This window comes from Schistocerca serialis, chromosome 1 (assembly GCF_023864345.2).
Source record: "Schistocerca serialis cubense isolate TAMUIC-IGC-003099 chromosome 1, iqSchSeri2.2, whole genome shotgun sequence".
NCBI classification, from domain to species: domain Eukaryota; kingdom Metazoa; phylum Arthropoda; class Insecta; order Orthoptera; family Acrididae; genus Schistocerca; species Schistocerca serialis.
This window is the reverse complement of record NC_064638.1, coordinates 798,448,265-798,463,817: the sequence shown is the minus strand read 5'-3', so window position 1 is coordinate 798,463,817 and position 15,553 is coordinate 798,448,265. Positions and strand designations below refer to the sequence as shown.

General features: G+C 43.7%; 1 protein-coding gene across 1 annotated transcript in view; it reads right to left on the bottom strand.

The window, feature by feature from the left end:
• The window catches only part of LOC126434484 (tenascin-like), a 172,203-nt gene that overhangs the window by 41,231 nt on the left and 115,419 nt on the right, over positions 1 to 15,553 (bottom strand). Inside the window, exon 7 of the mRNA XM_050090456.1 lies at positions 8,565 to 8,711. Coding sequence (XP_049946413.1) covers positions 8,565 to 8,711 — 147 coding nt within the window. The remainder of the gene's footprint in view (positions 1 to 8,564; positions 8,712 to 15,553) is intronic.

Genomic DNA, 15,553 nt, shown 5'->3' with positions numbered 1-15,553 from the left:
CAGTGCCAGTATTTGTGGATGGGTCTACGTAGAATTGCATAAGCATATCGTTCTCAAATCTTTGTGCACCGAGCACGCTACCTCCACCTGCTTGACTTTCCACGAAACCACCTGCCATGCAGATGAGGATGAAAAGCGGCAGACGTAGAGTGCTGTAGCTGACACGTTTTACGCAATAGGCGTAAAACTGTTTGCCCGTTTACTCTCGTTTCACCATAACAGACCAAGAAAAGTCCTTCATTTCACGTCACAACAGCACGAACCAAACTACGAATTACCGCCGAGTTTTCTTTCCCCCCAGTCGCCACTGCGCATCGCCGGCTCTGCATTACTGTTGCTACTGATATGGACCCGCTCAATGGCAGCCAACGACTGAATACTGCCAGGCCAAATGTCCCGCTGTCACTCCGCCCTCTAAAAGTAATGACAAAAATAACAGCATGGCGTATGCACATACGCAGATGGCGGTAGCATTGCCAATGCAATGTATAAAATGACAGTGCATTAGGGGCACCGTCATTTGTACTCATGTGCTTCAGGTGAAATGGTTTCCGGCATGATTATAACCGCACGACGGGAATTACCAGATTTTGAAAGCGATATGGTAGTTGGAGTTAGTTGCGTACGACATTACATACCGTAAATCATTAGGGAATTCAATATTTCGCGATCCACAGTGTAAAGAGTGCGCCGAGAATAGCAAATTTCAGGCATCACCTCTCACGACGGACAACGCATCGGCCGAAGGGCTTCACTTAACGACCGACAGCAGCGGCGTTTGCGTAGAGTTGTCAGTGCTACCTGACAAACAACACTACATGAAGTAACCGCAGAAATCAATGTGGGACGTACGACGGACGGATCCGTTAGGACGGTGCGGTGAAATCCGGCGTTAATGGGCTGTGGCAGCAGATTATGACGCAAGTGCCTTTGTTAACAGCATGGCATCGCCTGCAGTGCCTCTCCTAGGCTCATTACCTTACCGGTTGGACGACTGGATCACCGTGGCCTGGTCAGATGAATCCCGGTTTCAGTTGGTAAGAGCTGATGGTAGGGTTCGAGTGTGGGACGACCACATGATGAACCTGAACCCAAGTTGTCAACAAGGCACTTTGCAATCTGATGTGGCTCCAGAATGGTGCGGGCTGTGTTTACATGGAACGGACTTTGTCCTCTGGTCCAACAGAACCTATCATGGTTATGTTCAGCTACCTGGAGACAATTTGTAGCTATTGTTGGTATTCATGAACCTAAACAACACTGGGAATTTTATGTATGACAATGCGCCATGTCACCGCCCCACAATTGTTCGCAATTAGTTTGAAGAACATTCTGGACAGTACGAGCGACCCAGATCGTCCAACATGAATTCCATCGAACATTTATGAGACATAATCGAGAAGTGGGGTCGTGCACGAAATCCAGCACCAGCAAACACTTTCGCAATTATGGACAGCTATAAAGGCAGTATGGGAAGTATTTCTGCAGGGGACTTCCAACGACATGTTGAGTCCATGCTATATCGAGCTGCTGCACTACGCCGAGCAAAAGGAGGTCGGACACGGTATAAGGAGGTACCCCGTGACTTTTGTCACCTCAGCGTAGTCCGCGCTTGCTGCTGGAAGCGGTGGGCTAGCGGCAAGCGTTGGTCTCTGTGGCTTCGACGGTCTGTAGCGTGATTTTACGATGTTCCTGTACTCAGTTTGTTTCTGAAGACACCCTCAAATACCTCGAAGTCTCTCTGTACAGCTTTGTTTCACTCTGTATATAAATCATCTTCCATTTTGTTCTGATAGTGTGGAAACAATTGGTTTCGCTGATTACTAAAGAGCTGTACAGCCACTGAATCAGATCGGACTACGGAGGAAAATATCAGCGATAAACAAATAGCAATCTTTGAATATTTGACATTGTATTATAATTTACTTAATTCTAAATTTTAATAAGTCGTGGAGAGGTGAAGATAAAATATTTGAGCTGAAAACGTTACGTACCGGAAATGAGAAAGAATTTAGGGCTGAGGGGAATGTGAAATCTTAGTGCAAGCTTAATTCAGAAACACACTTGAAATATTATGCAGACTAAGGACTTTGCCTTAACTTTGATAGCCCGTTTTATCTGGCAAACGCCGGCATGCATGATACTGACGTCGAGCAGAAGTTAAGTTTGCAAACACTATAGCAGGTTATGATGAAATCTGCCATTGAGTGAAAGTTTTAAAACTGTTCCCTTGATGAAAATCGATTTTAGTACATTATTTTCCAATGGAAGTTCTATAGACATTGTTCCATTGTGTGAGAAATGTTCCACTAGAAATTCGGTGCAAAAATGACCTCAAGGACAAAATAATTCCTCATTGAGCTCACGGTAACAGAGACAGACGCATGGAACAGGCTAATGTTCGTTATGATGGGAAACTTGTAAATAAGAAAATCAGACCACAAATGAAACTATTCTAAACGAGCCGATTGAAATCAGCCAAAGTGATGTGTGGTATCGCAGCTGTCGCACTATATTCGTCACTCCGTATCCAGACCGCTTCTCAATATTTGCAAATGAAATTAACTGCACGATAAGGAGGGAGCGACGATGAGTGAGTATGCCAAAAACATCCAGCGTAGGATACTTTTCGCTCTTATGGTAAGTTTAAGTGGAAACTGAAATTGATGTCGAAATCATTTTACTGGACGTCATAGCCTTAAAATTTAGGACCTTTACCACCGTTCTAAATATCCGTTTCTTGTATTTTTTATTTTTAACAAATTATGATATCACTATAAATCTGTTTTCAGTAAATCGAAGAAACATAAACAGTTTTGTTTTCGTAACTCGAAAGGTGTAGAAATTTGCACCACATGTATAACTGCGAAAGTGTGTGATTCGAGAGGAGGAGGGAACAGAAGAATAAGCCTACGAAACAGTTCATTTACATCTACATCTACATGGATACCTGCACATTTAAGTGTCGGGCAGAGGATTTCCGAGGGAACTAAAGAATAAGCCTTACGAAACAGTTTCCAAGCGATCATTGCGAAGAGAACTGTGCTGATTGGACGTTTGAAGGCGTGTACCTCGCAGATCGTCATTGCACACGCGAGCATATAAAGTTAAGTGGGCCAAACAATAAGGAAATTAAATAGTAGGTGACGGGGGACGTGTAGTGTGTGGTCGGTGAGTCAAAATTTTGAGACTTTTCAAATGCAGCGAGCCATAAAATTCGTATCGTTAAACTCCCAATCTTAATCTCATATAAAATGTCTACTTTGAATGTAGCAATCATCCCGGCAATCTGGTGACTCTACGGTATCTAATCATCAGTTAGTTAGATACGCCATACGTGAAGAAACTCGTGGACCCTGTTCCTCCCTGAAATGAGGTCTTTATGAGGACCTAAGGCTGCGTTACACGACATAAGCGTCACGTCTGCCAGGAGCGGGAATGTTTTTGTCCGGTGCGTATGTTCAATGCCATGTTGCTGCACCGCATGTTTTGTGATATCCTTGGACCCCCCTCGGCATGTTGTCTTTAATGTGGTCGATACGTTGCTGCTCAAGTTTGTTCTGTACTACAATGGCGGTCTCCCTGAAGTCATCCAGGTGCGAGGAGGTTCCAGGAATGATGGATCAGTTGCTCGCCAACCGATACAGACTGCCGTTTCAATCGGTTGATTCCTGATACGTGGACAAAAGTGTAGGCGAGATGGCAGCGATGTTATCGTGCACTATCATCTTTAACCCTGTGAGTGGCTTCGGCTACTGCATGACATGGTCATTTTATTGTCTTTTTTTGAGTACCAGTGCCATCGAAGCTACTGCAAGACAGACACATGTATGGTACACTGAGTACCCCTGCGAGTGTAGTGCATTGTAGCGGACACTTAGAACAGTCGGCTCGGAGATGTGTTACGTAATTGTAGGAGATAATGACATCTGGTTTTTTATACAGTAATCATACTGAGGAGATAACTGACGGTGGCGGTAAATATATCTAAAGTTATTGTTGAGTAAATTTGAATTTGTACTATCGCTTTTATGAGTGGTTTCGAAATGAAACCACGGGAGCAGTATATACTTTTGATAGAAATTTATTTAATTTAAGGCCCATTTTTGCTTGTTATTTAGGACAACAATTTGTTTTAGGCATTTTAGTTTATGGAAGTTTAGATATGTGAAATTGTGTTTAGGAAGAATGCGACATTGTTTTCAAATTTATCTCGTAAAAGGATTGGCTGTTGAAAACTGTTTGTCCGGGTGGCTCCAAAGTGAGACCACAACCTTAAAACAAGTGACTGTTTAGTTTCTGCTAATTTCTTCTTGTTTTCGAAGCGTACTATGATCATAAATATCAATTATGTGAAAAAAATATAATTACGTTTTCTTATGTTATTGGGACTCAAAGGGTTAAAAGACGAACCCATCACCAAAACGTTCACTGTAGGACACGAAAATAGGTTAAAGAATCCTATAGCGATACTGGACGGCCCTCGCATTACCGTCGATAGCAAAGAGAGGTGTCGAACATGTTTTCATTAAAGTGGCTCAGAATATGGTTGACCCACTTCCCTGTTAAACTCAGCACTGCATCCCTCCTCTCTTGTATGACAGTCATTGCGGGTGAGACAAATCTTGCACCCTTCGATGAAGAGAATTCAAAGCCATTCATCCGTGTTCAGTTTCAGACGTTTTGTTGGCCACTTTCTTGGCGCAGTTGTCTCGGAAGAGGCAGCGCACACGAGACATCTACGAGTCATGATTTTCAGGTATCTGGTGGCATTGACCGAGAGCAGCCGCGAGTCGATCTTCTATGTTTTCTGTCTGAAGTAAGTGGCCGAATATATCAAAGACATAAATGTAGCATACGTCAGTATGGCGGGCAACTTAAGGTGCTGACAGCCCGTTTTCTTGCGAAGCGGCAAAGTGCGCACCGTCTTATGTAGATATGATTCGTCGAGGCATGTTGATAGACTGATCACCGCCATGTCCCTTAGTGGCTCTACCAAGCAAGAATGCAGGATTATTTTTACCTCCACCATCGATACTGTGTGGTTACAGAGTACTGAATGGCAGCTAGCTCTAGATGTGAAAAAAATGTAAGTTAATGCGGATGAGCAGGAAGATTAAACATGTAATGGTCGATTACAGTATTACTAGTGTTCTGCTTAACACAGTGTAGTCGTTTAAATATCTGGGCGTAACGTTGGAAAGCGATATGAAATACATTGAAGACCAAAAGAAACTGTTATAGGTATGCGTATTCAAATACAGAGATATGTAAACAGGCAGGAAACGGCGCTGTGGTTAGAAATGCCTATACAGACAACAAGAGTGTGGTGCAATTGTTAGATCGGTTACTGCTGCTACAATGGCAGGTTATCAAGATTTAATTGAGTTTGAACGTGGTGTTACGCACGAGCGATGGGAGACAGCATCGCCGAGGTAGTACTAAAGTTGCGATTTTTCCCTACGACCACATCACGCATGTATCGTGAATATCAGGAATTTTGTAAAACATCAAATCTCCGACATCGCTGCGGCCGGAAAAAGATCCTGCAAGAATGGGACGGCTGAAGAGAAACGTTCAACGTGACAGAAGTGCAGCCCTTCCGTAAATTGCTACAGATTTCAATGCTGGGCCAGCAACAAGCGTCAGCGTGCGAACCATTCAACGAAATTTCATCAATATGGGCTTTCGGAGCAGAAGGCCCACTCGTGTACCCTTGATGACTGCACGACACAAAGCTTTACGCCTCACCTGGGCCTATCAACACCGACATTGGAGAGTTGATGACTGGAAACATGTTGCATGGTAGGACGAATCTCGGTTCAAATTGTATCAAGCGGATGGATGTGTACGGGTATGGAGACAACCTCATGAATACCTGGACCCTGCATATCATCAGGGGACTGTTCAAGCTGGTGGAAGCTCTGTAATGGTGGGTGGTGTGTGCATTTGGAGTGATACGGGGCTCCTGATACGCCTACATACGACTCCGACAGGTGACACGTACGCAAGCAGCCTGTCTGATCGCCTGCACCCATTCATGTCCATTCCGCCTTCCGACGGACTTCGGAATTCCACCAGTACAATGTGACACCCAACACGTCCAGAATTGCTGCAGATTGGCTTCAGGAATACTCTTCTGAGTTTGAACACTTCCGCTGGTCACCAAAACTTCCCAGACATAACATTATTGAGCATATCTGGGATGCCTTCCAACGTACTGTTCAAAAGAGATCTCCACCCTCTCGTACTCTTAAGGATTTACGAACAGCCCTGCAGCATTCATGATGTCAGTTCCCTCCGACACTACTTCAGACAGTCGAGTCCATGCCATGTCTTGTTGTGGTATTTCTACGTGCTCGACGGGGCCCTACACAATATTAGGCAACTGTACCAGTTTCTTTGGCTCTTCAGTGTAGAACGAGTATAGGGTAGGCGAATGGTCGACTTTGGTTTATTCAGAATATTTTAAGAAAGAGTGATTCACCTGTAATGGAGCTCAAATATAGCGAGCTGGTGTGACCTACTCTTTATCACTACTCGGGTGTTTGGGATCCATACTAGGTCGGATTGAAGGAAGATATCGAACCAATTCAGAGGTGGGCTCAAAAAATGTGTGATGCTAAGGTCATCAGTCCCTAAGCTTACACACTACTTAACCTAGATTATCCTAAGGACAAACACACACACCCATGTCCGAGAGAGGACTCGAACCTCCGCCGGGACCAGCCTCACAGTCCGTGACTGCAGCGCCTCAGACCGCTCGGCTAATCTCGCGCGGCAGAGGTGGGGTGCTAGATTTGTTAGCGGTAGATTCGAACAACCGTAAGTGTTACCGAGATGCTTTGGGAACTCAAATGGGAATCGCTGGAGGAAAAGGGACGTTCATTTCGAGAAAGGCTATTGCGAAAATTTAGAGAACCAGCGTTTTAAGCTGACTGCAGAACGATTCTACTACCGCCAACGTACACTGCGCGTGAGGACCGCGAAGATAAGATCCGAGAAATTAGGGCTCGAACGGAGGCATATAGCCAGTCGTTTTTCCCACGCTCTGTATGCAAGTGGAACAGGAAAGGAAATGACTAGTAGTGGTACAGGGTACCCTCCGCCAAACAACTACGGTGCCTCGCGGAGTATCTATGTAGATGTAGAAGTACTGAAAAAGAGGTATAAAATAAACTAACCTTGGAAGTCGTTAAGGTATTGCAAGCCTTAGTTTGAGCACTTTAATGGGGGATGTACGTTAGCTTACTGATTAGATAGTCAGCTAAAGCAGGGGGAGTCAATCTATTTTGCCTCCATTAGAACTACTGATAGCCTTGGGAGAGCCAGCCCTGGAAAAACTCTATCATCTGGTGAGCAAGATGTATGAGACAGGCAAAATACCCTCAGACTTCAAGAAGAATATATTAATTCCAATCCCAAAGAAAGCAGGTGTTGACAGATGTGAAAATTACCGAACTATCAGTTTAATAAGCCACGGCTGCAAAATACAAACGCGAATTCTTTACAGACGAATATAAAAACTGGTAGAAGCCGACGTCGGGGAAGATGAGTTTGAATTCCGTAGAAATGTTCAAACACGTGAGTAAATACTGACCCAACGACTTATCTTAGAAAATAGATTAAGGAATGGCAAACCTACGTTTCTAGCATTTGTAGACTTAGAGAAAGCTTTTGTCAATGTTGACAGGAATACTCTCTTTCAAATTCTGCAGGTGGCAGGGGTAAAATACAGGGAGCGAAAAGCTATTTACAATTTGTACAGAAACCAGATCGCAGTTATAGGAGTCGAAGGACATGAAAGGGAAGCAGTGGTTGGGAAGGGAGTGAGACAGGGTTGTAGCCTCTCCCGGATGTTATTCAATCTGTATATTGAGCAAGCAAGAAGGGATCGGTTGGTAGGACATGTTCTGAGACACCAAGGGATCACCAATTTAGTATTGGAGGGCAGCGTGGAGGGTCAAAATCGTAGAGGGAGACGAAGAGATGAGTACAGTAAGCAGATTCAGAAGGATGTAGGCTGCAGTACGTACTGGGAGATGAAGCAGCTTGCACAGGATAGAGTAGCATGGAGATCTGCATAAAACCAGTCTCAGGACTGAAGACCACAACAACAACAACTTATGAAATCATTAGGAGAAAATTTTTTGAAAACTTAATGAAAATATTTTGAAACCCAGTACCGCTTGTCACTGACTATTAATGGTGGAACATCCACTAGTGGGCGGTAGAGACCAGGTTGACTACCACTGAGCGGAAGTCTATAGTGGCGCACTGAAGCGGGTCGCTTCTTATTCGCAGCGCCCTCGCCCTGCATCGGCGCAGCTGCGGCCAGCAGCGAGTTGGTTTGTTTGGGGAAGGAGACTAGACAGCGAGGTCATCGGTCTCATTGGATTACGGAAGGACGGGGAAGGAAGTCGGCCGTGCCCTTTCAAAGGAACCATCCCAGCATTTGCCTGGAGCGATTTAGGGAAATCACGAAAAACCGAAATCAGGATGGCCGGACGCGGGATTGAACCGCCGTCCTCCCGAATGCGAGTCCAGTAGCAGCGAGTACTTACGCAGCGTGCGGTAGCAGGTGTAGTTGTAGTAGTGTGCTGTCGGGTCGCAGACGCAGCGCCCGTTCGTGGAGTTGCAGCGCCCCAGGCTGCCCATCGCCTCGGAACACTCCCAGCTCTGCTCGCAGCTGGCGTTGTACGCCGCAGCCTCTGTAACAAACCACAGTACCGAGGTGTGGACCAAATGTTTTCTTAACATAGTGCTTCTCAAAAAATGGTTCAAATGGCTCTGAGCACTATGGGACTTAACATGTGAGGTCATCAGTCCCCTAGAACTTAGAACTACTTAAACCTAACTAACCTAAGGACGTCACACACATCCATGCCCGAGGCAGGATTCGAACCTGCGACCGTAGCAGCAGCGCGGTTCCGGACTGAAGCGCCTAGAACCGCTCGGCCACAGCGACCGGCAGTGCTTCTCAACCTTCCAATTACGTGTTATACACTGCGTCCCAAAAAAAGTGAGGCACCCAGAGGACATGGTCGGATATCATTGTGACTTCTTACACTCACGCACCATGGGGGGGTATGTAAATGGTTACAGCTGCAATTCTCTGTAACAGCTATAACAGCCACCATAGAACATTAGTGTTATTCATGTTTAGTGTTGTTACCAGGCCCTGTAAAGTATGTAAGAGGCGTTAACTGCGTCAGATTTTGAGTGATCACTGTGAAGCACATGGAGATGCTACTTACTCGCGAGACTGCGTTATCATCACCAAACAAAGTATGAAAGTGTTCGCATTGTGCATCCAAATCTGTGGGGCCTTCAGAGGTGACTGTGGTCCGATGTCGACTGCATGGGAACCACTTGGATGATGTCGTCCAGGATACCGAGCAGCATACATAGCACACGCCCGTTGGGCATTTTGATCACAATAGCCATACATCAACACGATATCGACCTCTTCCGCAATTGGTAAACGGTCCATTTTAACATGGGTAATGTATCACGAAGCAAATACCGTCCGCACTGGCAGAATGTTACGTGACACCACGTACTTACACGTTTGTGACTATTACAGCGCCATCTATCACAAAGCGAAAAAAGTGGTCCAACTAAACCATTCATTACGTACTACACGAATATGTAATAAAAAATGGGGGTTCCTATTTTAAAAAAACGCAGTTGATATCCATTTGACCTACGGCAGTGCCATCTAGCGGGCCAACCGTAGCGCCATCTCGTTTTCCCCTTCAAGCTAGACGAGTTTCGTTCTTTGTAGTTTTTTTCGTTTGATGCTTATTTCGTGATATATTTGGCCCGGTCACTATCAATGGACCACCCTGTATACCTGTCTGTAAGCATTGACACTGCTAAAGGTTTAATGAGTGACTTGCGTTACTCGATATATTTTGATCACCCTGAATTATGTACAAGCATTTAAAGTTGGTTATAAGACATCTTGTAGTATACCATGAGCTGCATTCAAAAGTATTTAATTAGCAATTAACTTTTTAATACAGCTCGGCGTGTACAACAAGTACTTTTTAACAAATGGATACAAGCTGCAGAGAACCCAGCATACAATATTGTCATATCTGAATTGTTTTCAGTTATACTGGTGATGGAATTGCGGTGTGTGGCCAAGAATTTATGGACACTCCACTTAAAGTGCTCCATACGGCATCACGCTACGCGATAAGTGGGATGGAAGTGTGACCATTACTGCTAGACTGCACGTGGCAGCACTACATATATAGATCATCTATTCTTCATATCGAAACTAGTCATCATGAATTAAAAAAGTAATGATCTGCACACTGTTTTTCATCCATTCTCATGACAATATTTAAGCGTATGGGGTTTCAATTTCGACTTGATGGAGTATCGACAGTTTATAGATACAATATCTGATCAAATGTTATCATACAAGTTTTCTGAAGCGGCCGTTCAGTCTTTTAGAACGAATACTGATCAGCAGTGAGGAGTGTGTCATAGTTACTGGGATAGACGACTGAAAACCGGCAAAGTGTGTTTCATAATCAAGACTTTGGGCGACTTCTCTCAAAAATCCGTTTAATCATGATGTTCAGACTTGGTGATGTTTACTGTGCCGGCAAATTTCTCTCTTATACCTCGTAATCGACTATCCTGGGACTTGGTTTCGAGTATTACACTTGCATTTCGTGTAGTCAGTGTTTTGCGATCAAAGAATTAGCCGTGTACCACGACTCAACAGTAAAGACGACAAAAAAGAATTTTGTCACATGTAACATATAATATAGGGTGTGAAATGGCAGCACTGTTTCGCAAGTTGGCTACACTGAATTTTATCGTAAAGTTGAGTAGTGCTGTGTGTTCGTGCGTCGGTCGTTGAGAGAAGCTCGTATTATTGAGTTGTTACAGAAATGAGGCTGTTGGCATAAGAACAACCATTTGATATTGTGGAGCATTACATAAAGATAGGCTCCGTCAATGAGTGTAAAGAAGTGTTCCAAGCGAAGTATCCTGGCAGGAAACTCCCCATGATCAGCACTGTTCAAGATCTGCACAAAAAATGGAGGATTGTAGGAGCCTTTCAGAACTTGCAGAGGAATAGGCGACCGCCAGTGAGTATCCTTGAAGCCACAGACAGAATTCCCATAGACCTTACAGGAGGTCCCCGCAAGTCGATAAGGAGGTTATCACCGCAGGTTGGTGTATCTCGTACATGGTGTCATAGTGTACTAAATGAAATGAAATTAAAAGCCTATTGTGTGATTGTGTTGTAAGAGTTGAAATTTGAGGATCAAGAAGAAAAAAAAGAGTCAATTACTGTTATCTGGCTGTTTACATCAGTTGCTAACGGTTACTTGGACTCGTTGCTTTACTTCATGTCAGATGAGGCCTGGTTTCATTTGTAAGGTGTAAGGGTTGAAATGCGCATGATGGTCAGTTGGAGTTGATGATACACACTCCTACTGCTGATCTGACATTTCAAGATCGTGTGTGTTTGTGTTTACAGGAATGTATATATAAGGCTGAGAACTGAATTGCTAAAAACTAGGTTCAAGTAATAATACTTATAGTATAAAGTATATTAGGTTGTGTTTGGGTTAGTGTGGTAATTTATGTTGGAGATATTTTGGGGGCGCCAGGCGGCTGCTCGTGACGTCAGAGCAGGCAGGACTCAAAATCTGCAGGGCAGTGCGGCGTGTCATGGAACTCCATTGATGGCGAAGTTCTGTGATCGTGGGACTTGGTAACTATGGAGATCAGTAGAAAACACAGAACTGGACATGACTCTGAAGCATTATGAAAACGTGTTATGCATTTTAAGAAATTGTAGTCGATCAGAAGTCAAATTTGTAATTGCAATAATAAACCCTTGTTTGTGAACCTACCAGCGCCGGTTACTACGAAACAGTAGTTATTTCACAGGAGGAGGCTAGCGGAAGACGGGGTTCCTCCGAAACGAGTCAGAAGATCGTATCAAGAAGGAGACGATGCTCGCAAAGGTTATGTTAACTGCCAGAATTGCTGATACTGGTCGCAGGACAACCCACATGCTCTACTTGAAGAACCTCTACACTCAGAGAAGATAGGTGTCTGGTGCGCGTTGTCCGGAACACTTGACTGGTCCCTTATTTTTCAGTTACATCTTAAACAGAGAGAGATATCTAGAGATCTTTGGCTAATTCTATGCACAATTAACAAATGCCAAAAAGAAACTACGTGCAATGTTCCAACAAAATGGAGAAACCGTTCAAATATCTTACCACAGAATTGCCCAAATCACGAACGTGTTTCCTGAAGAAAGTTGTCAGTAGAAGAGGCTTCTGGACTCTTTAAGTCCCTGGACTTAACTCATGTGATTTTTATTTATGGAGCGGACTAAAAAGCAAAACGCATGGTGGCAATCCTCGCATAATAGACGATCTTAAAGGGAATATTACTAGAGAAATTAAAAACAACAAGCCTGCAGAACTACAGCGTGTTGTTGATAACGTCATCACACGAAGTCAGCGATGACTGGAGGCTCATGGCCACCACTTCCAGTATCTCTTATAAACAGGTAACTACATGTTTTTAACACTATTATCTGTAATATTTTAAACATAGCTGCACAACAGCAACGGTTTCACGTAATAAAATTATAAACAGCCGACCAGTTGCAATGGTTAAAGAAATTCTTCAGAAGGTAGCAATTTTACATTAGTAAGGACTAATGTACCATCGCCATTTTTACAATTGTCGGCATGGATCCATGTGTCAAAAATAAAATATAGCCCTAGAATTAGGGTTTGTCACGTGAATATAAAATAGCTCATGGATCTTGCAGCGCTCCCAACCGAACTTTGTTGCAGACTTCGATGTCTCAACATCTCCGACGAACTGTGTGTTCGTTATCGTTTAAATTAGAAATATTGTGAGGTACACCCAGTGACTCCGAGTGAGCTGTCAAGTAATAATAATTACGCTAAAACTCTAGCTCCCTAATCTCATCTTTCTCTTACGTCATACTTACCTTTACTACTATTGGAAAATCGTATCGTTGATTTGTCAGAGAAAAATTTAAAATGAGTAATATTGTCAGGTTCTCTTGTTAAAATTATGATTGAGACTGATCAGTAATGGCAACTCAATAATTTAGCTATTCTGTTCCATAAATAATCAGATACCATTACCATTATTACAGTCCAACTGAAGTAACTTCTTTCTCTGCTTTTCTTCTTCATATTCGTCTTCCTTTTATCCATTATTGGTTGTTGGCGACCACACGATGCATTATTAACTGCAATCCACAGTGCTTGATTGGCACTTGGAAATCCTTTTCTTCTTTTACCCTCAATCTTCCCTTCTCTTATCTACTCTAGATATACATGTTTCGCTATTCGAGAGCTAATTTCGTCCCAGGTACACTGTTTTTTATACGTTGTTTACATTTCTCGCCATCTGCGTATTCTTCACAATTTTTCGGTATTGGTTATTTTTGCTGTCCATGGTATTTTTAGCATTCTGCGATTAATCCAATTTCACAGATGTTTAAGTCTATACTCGGGAGAATTTTCTTAAATTTTATACAAGTGTTGCGGGCTTTCTGTATTCGACTGTTGTTTGTACATTCATGTAACTTCCAAATTACTTAAGATGAGGAACGTCAATGGGCTTCATTTGCAAATTTCTTGAGCTTTGTACATGTAAGTATACGTTACTGAGAGTAAACTTAGATTTTTGCCATAATGGTTTTCATAAGTCAAACATTTCATTAACGATCATTTTGTATTGTATTGTACGTTAACCGGGGGCCTAGAAACGACGGAGAGGCTCCACAACCCCACGACTACTGACGCAGTCCACTTCACCCCTCCGCCGCCCCACACCGAACCACTCTTTCAGGGTTATTGTGCGGTTCGGTCCCCGGTGGACGCCCCCACGGAACGTCTCCACACCAGACGAGTGTAACCCCTATGTTTGCGTGCTAGAGTAATGGTGGTGTACACGTACGTGGAGAACTTGTTTGCGCAGCAGTCGCCGACATAGTGTAACTGAGGTGGAATAAGGGGAACCAGCCCACATTCGCTGAGGCAGATGGAAAACCGCCTAAAAACCATCCAAAGACTGGCCGGCTCACCGGACGTCGACACAACTCCGCCGGGCGCATTCGTGTCGGGGACCAGGCGCTCTTTCCCAATCCGGAAAGCCGTGCGTTAGACGGCACGGCTAACCGGCCGGGCAACGAGCATTTACTTATTACTCCAAATTATTACTTTCGGTTTTCATAACGGAACAATTACTAATGTTTTCCCGCTGTTATTTCTACCATGTTGTTGTGTTCGTTATATGTGAGTAAGCTTTCTGTTGACACACTTTTACTTAAGCAAGAACGTCATTATTACTGTTCCGATTATCGATTAGATAGCGAACAGATATTGTCCAGCGGGACTGGCGACCGTTTGATTTATCAAATTAAGTCATCGGATTTTTCTGTATGTTACTCGGGATTTCATGGTATCTCTCGTTTCGTTCGGTCTTTACTGTGCGTGATTGCACTGTTTTACATACATTATTCACAATTAAAGGAAACAGAGGGTATGGAAAGTTATGTGTTAAAGTAACTTGTTGAACGAGGGTTGATTGAACAGTAATGCCTCCACCTTCGCAACTCTTCTACAGTTGGCAGCATTGGAATGCGGCAGGTACCGGCTTGTTCTGTAGCTTCTTCTCTACAGCACCAGTTGGCGGGCAGCCTTAGCATTGAACGGTTGTGTTGTTACAGTGTAAAGTATGGAACCCTGCGCAGAAGGTCGGTCAATGCGATTTAAGCAACGTGCAGTCATTGAATTCTTGACAGCAGAAGGTCTCACTCCAAAGGAGATTCATCAGAGGATGAAAGCAGTTTATGGTGATTGTGATGATGTGAGTACTATGCGTCGTTGGGCGAGCAAGTTTAAAGATGTTGGGTTGGGAACATCTGACCTGCATGACAAGAGCTGGACGTCATGTGACTGCAGACACCGAGTTTCACAAGCAAAATGTTGACAAATTCATTCAGGACGATCGTTATATCACTTACAGAGAAACTGCAAGCACAATCGGCATTTCACGAGAACGTGTGGGTCACATTATTGCTTTGTTTGGCTATTGGAAGATCTGTGCACGATGGGTAACCCGGATGGTGACTCCTGAAATGCAAGCGCACAGACTTGAAATTTGCCAGGGACTCCTCTCTCGTTACGAGAATGAAGGTGACGCCTTTCTCCATTCAGTTGTGACAGGAGAATGATGAAGATGTTAAGAGAACTGCGAGACTGTGGTTGCGTAAACAGAGTGTCCACTTCTTCCGTGACGGCTTCAGAAAACTTGTTCATCGTTGGCAGAAATGTATCCAATTGGGTGACGACTATGTGCAAAAGTGAGTATTGGTACTTAAAGATCACATTCTAAGGATTATTTATGTGCTTGATTTATTAAAATATTCCCATTCAAACCCAATTAACGACGGTGAAGGCGTTACTTTTCATTCAACCCTCGTAGGTATTCACTTGAAAACGATTGACTTAAAATC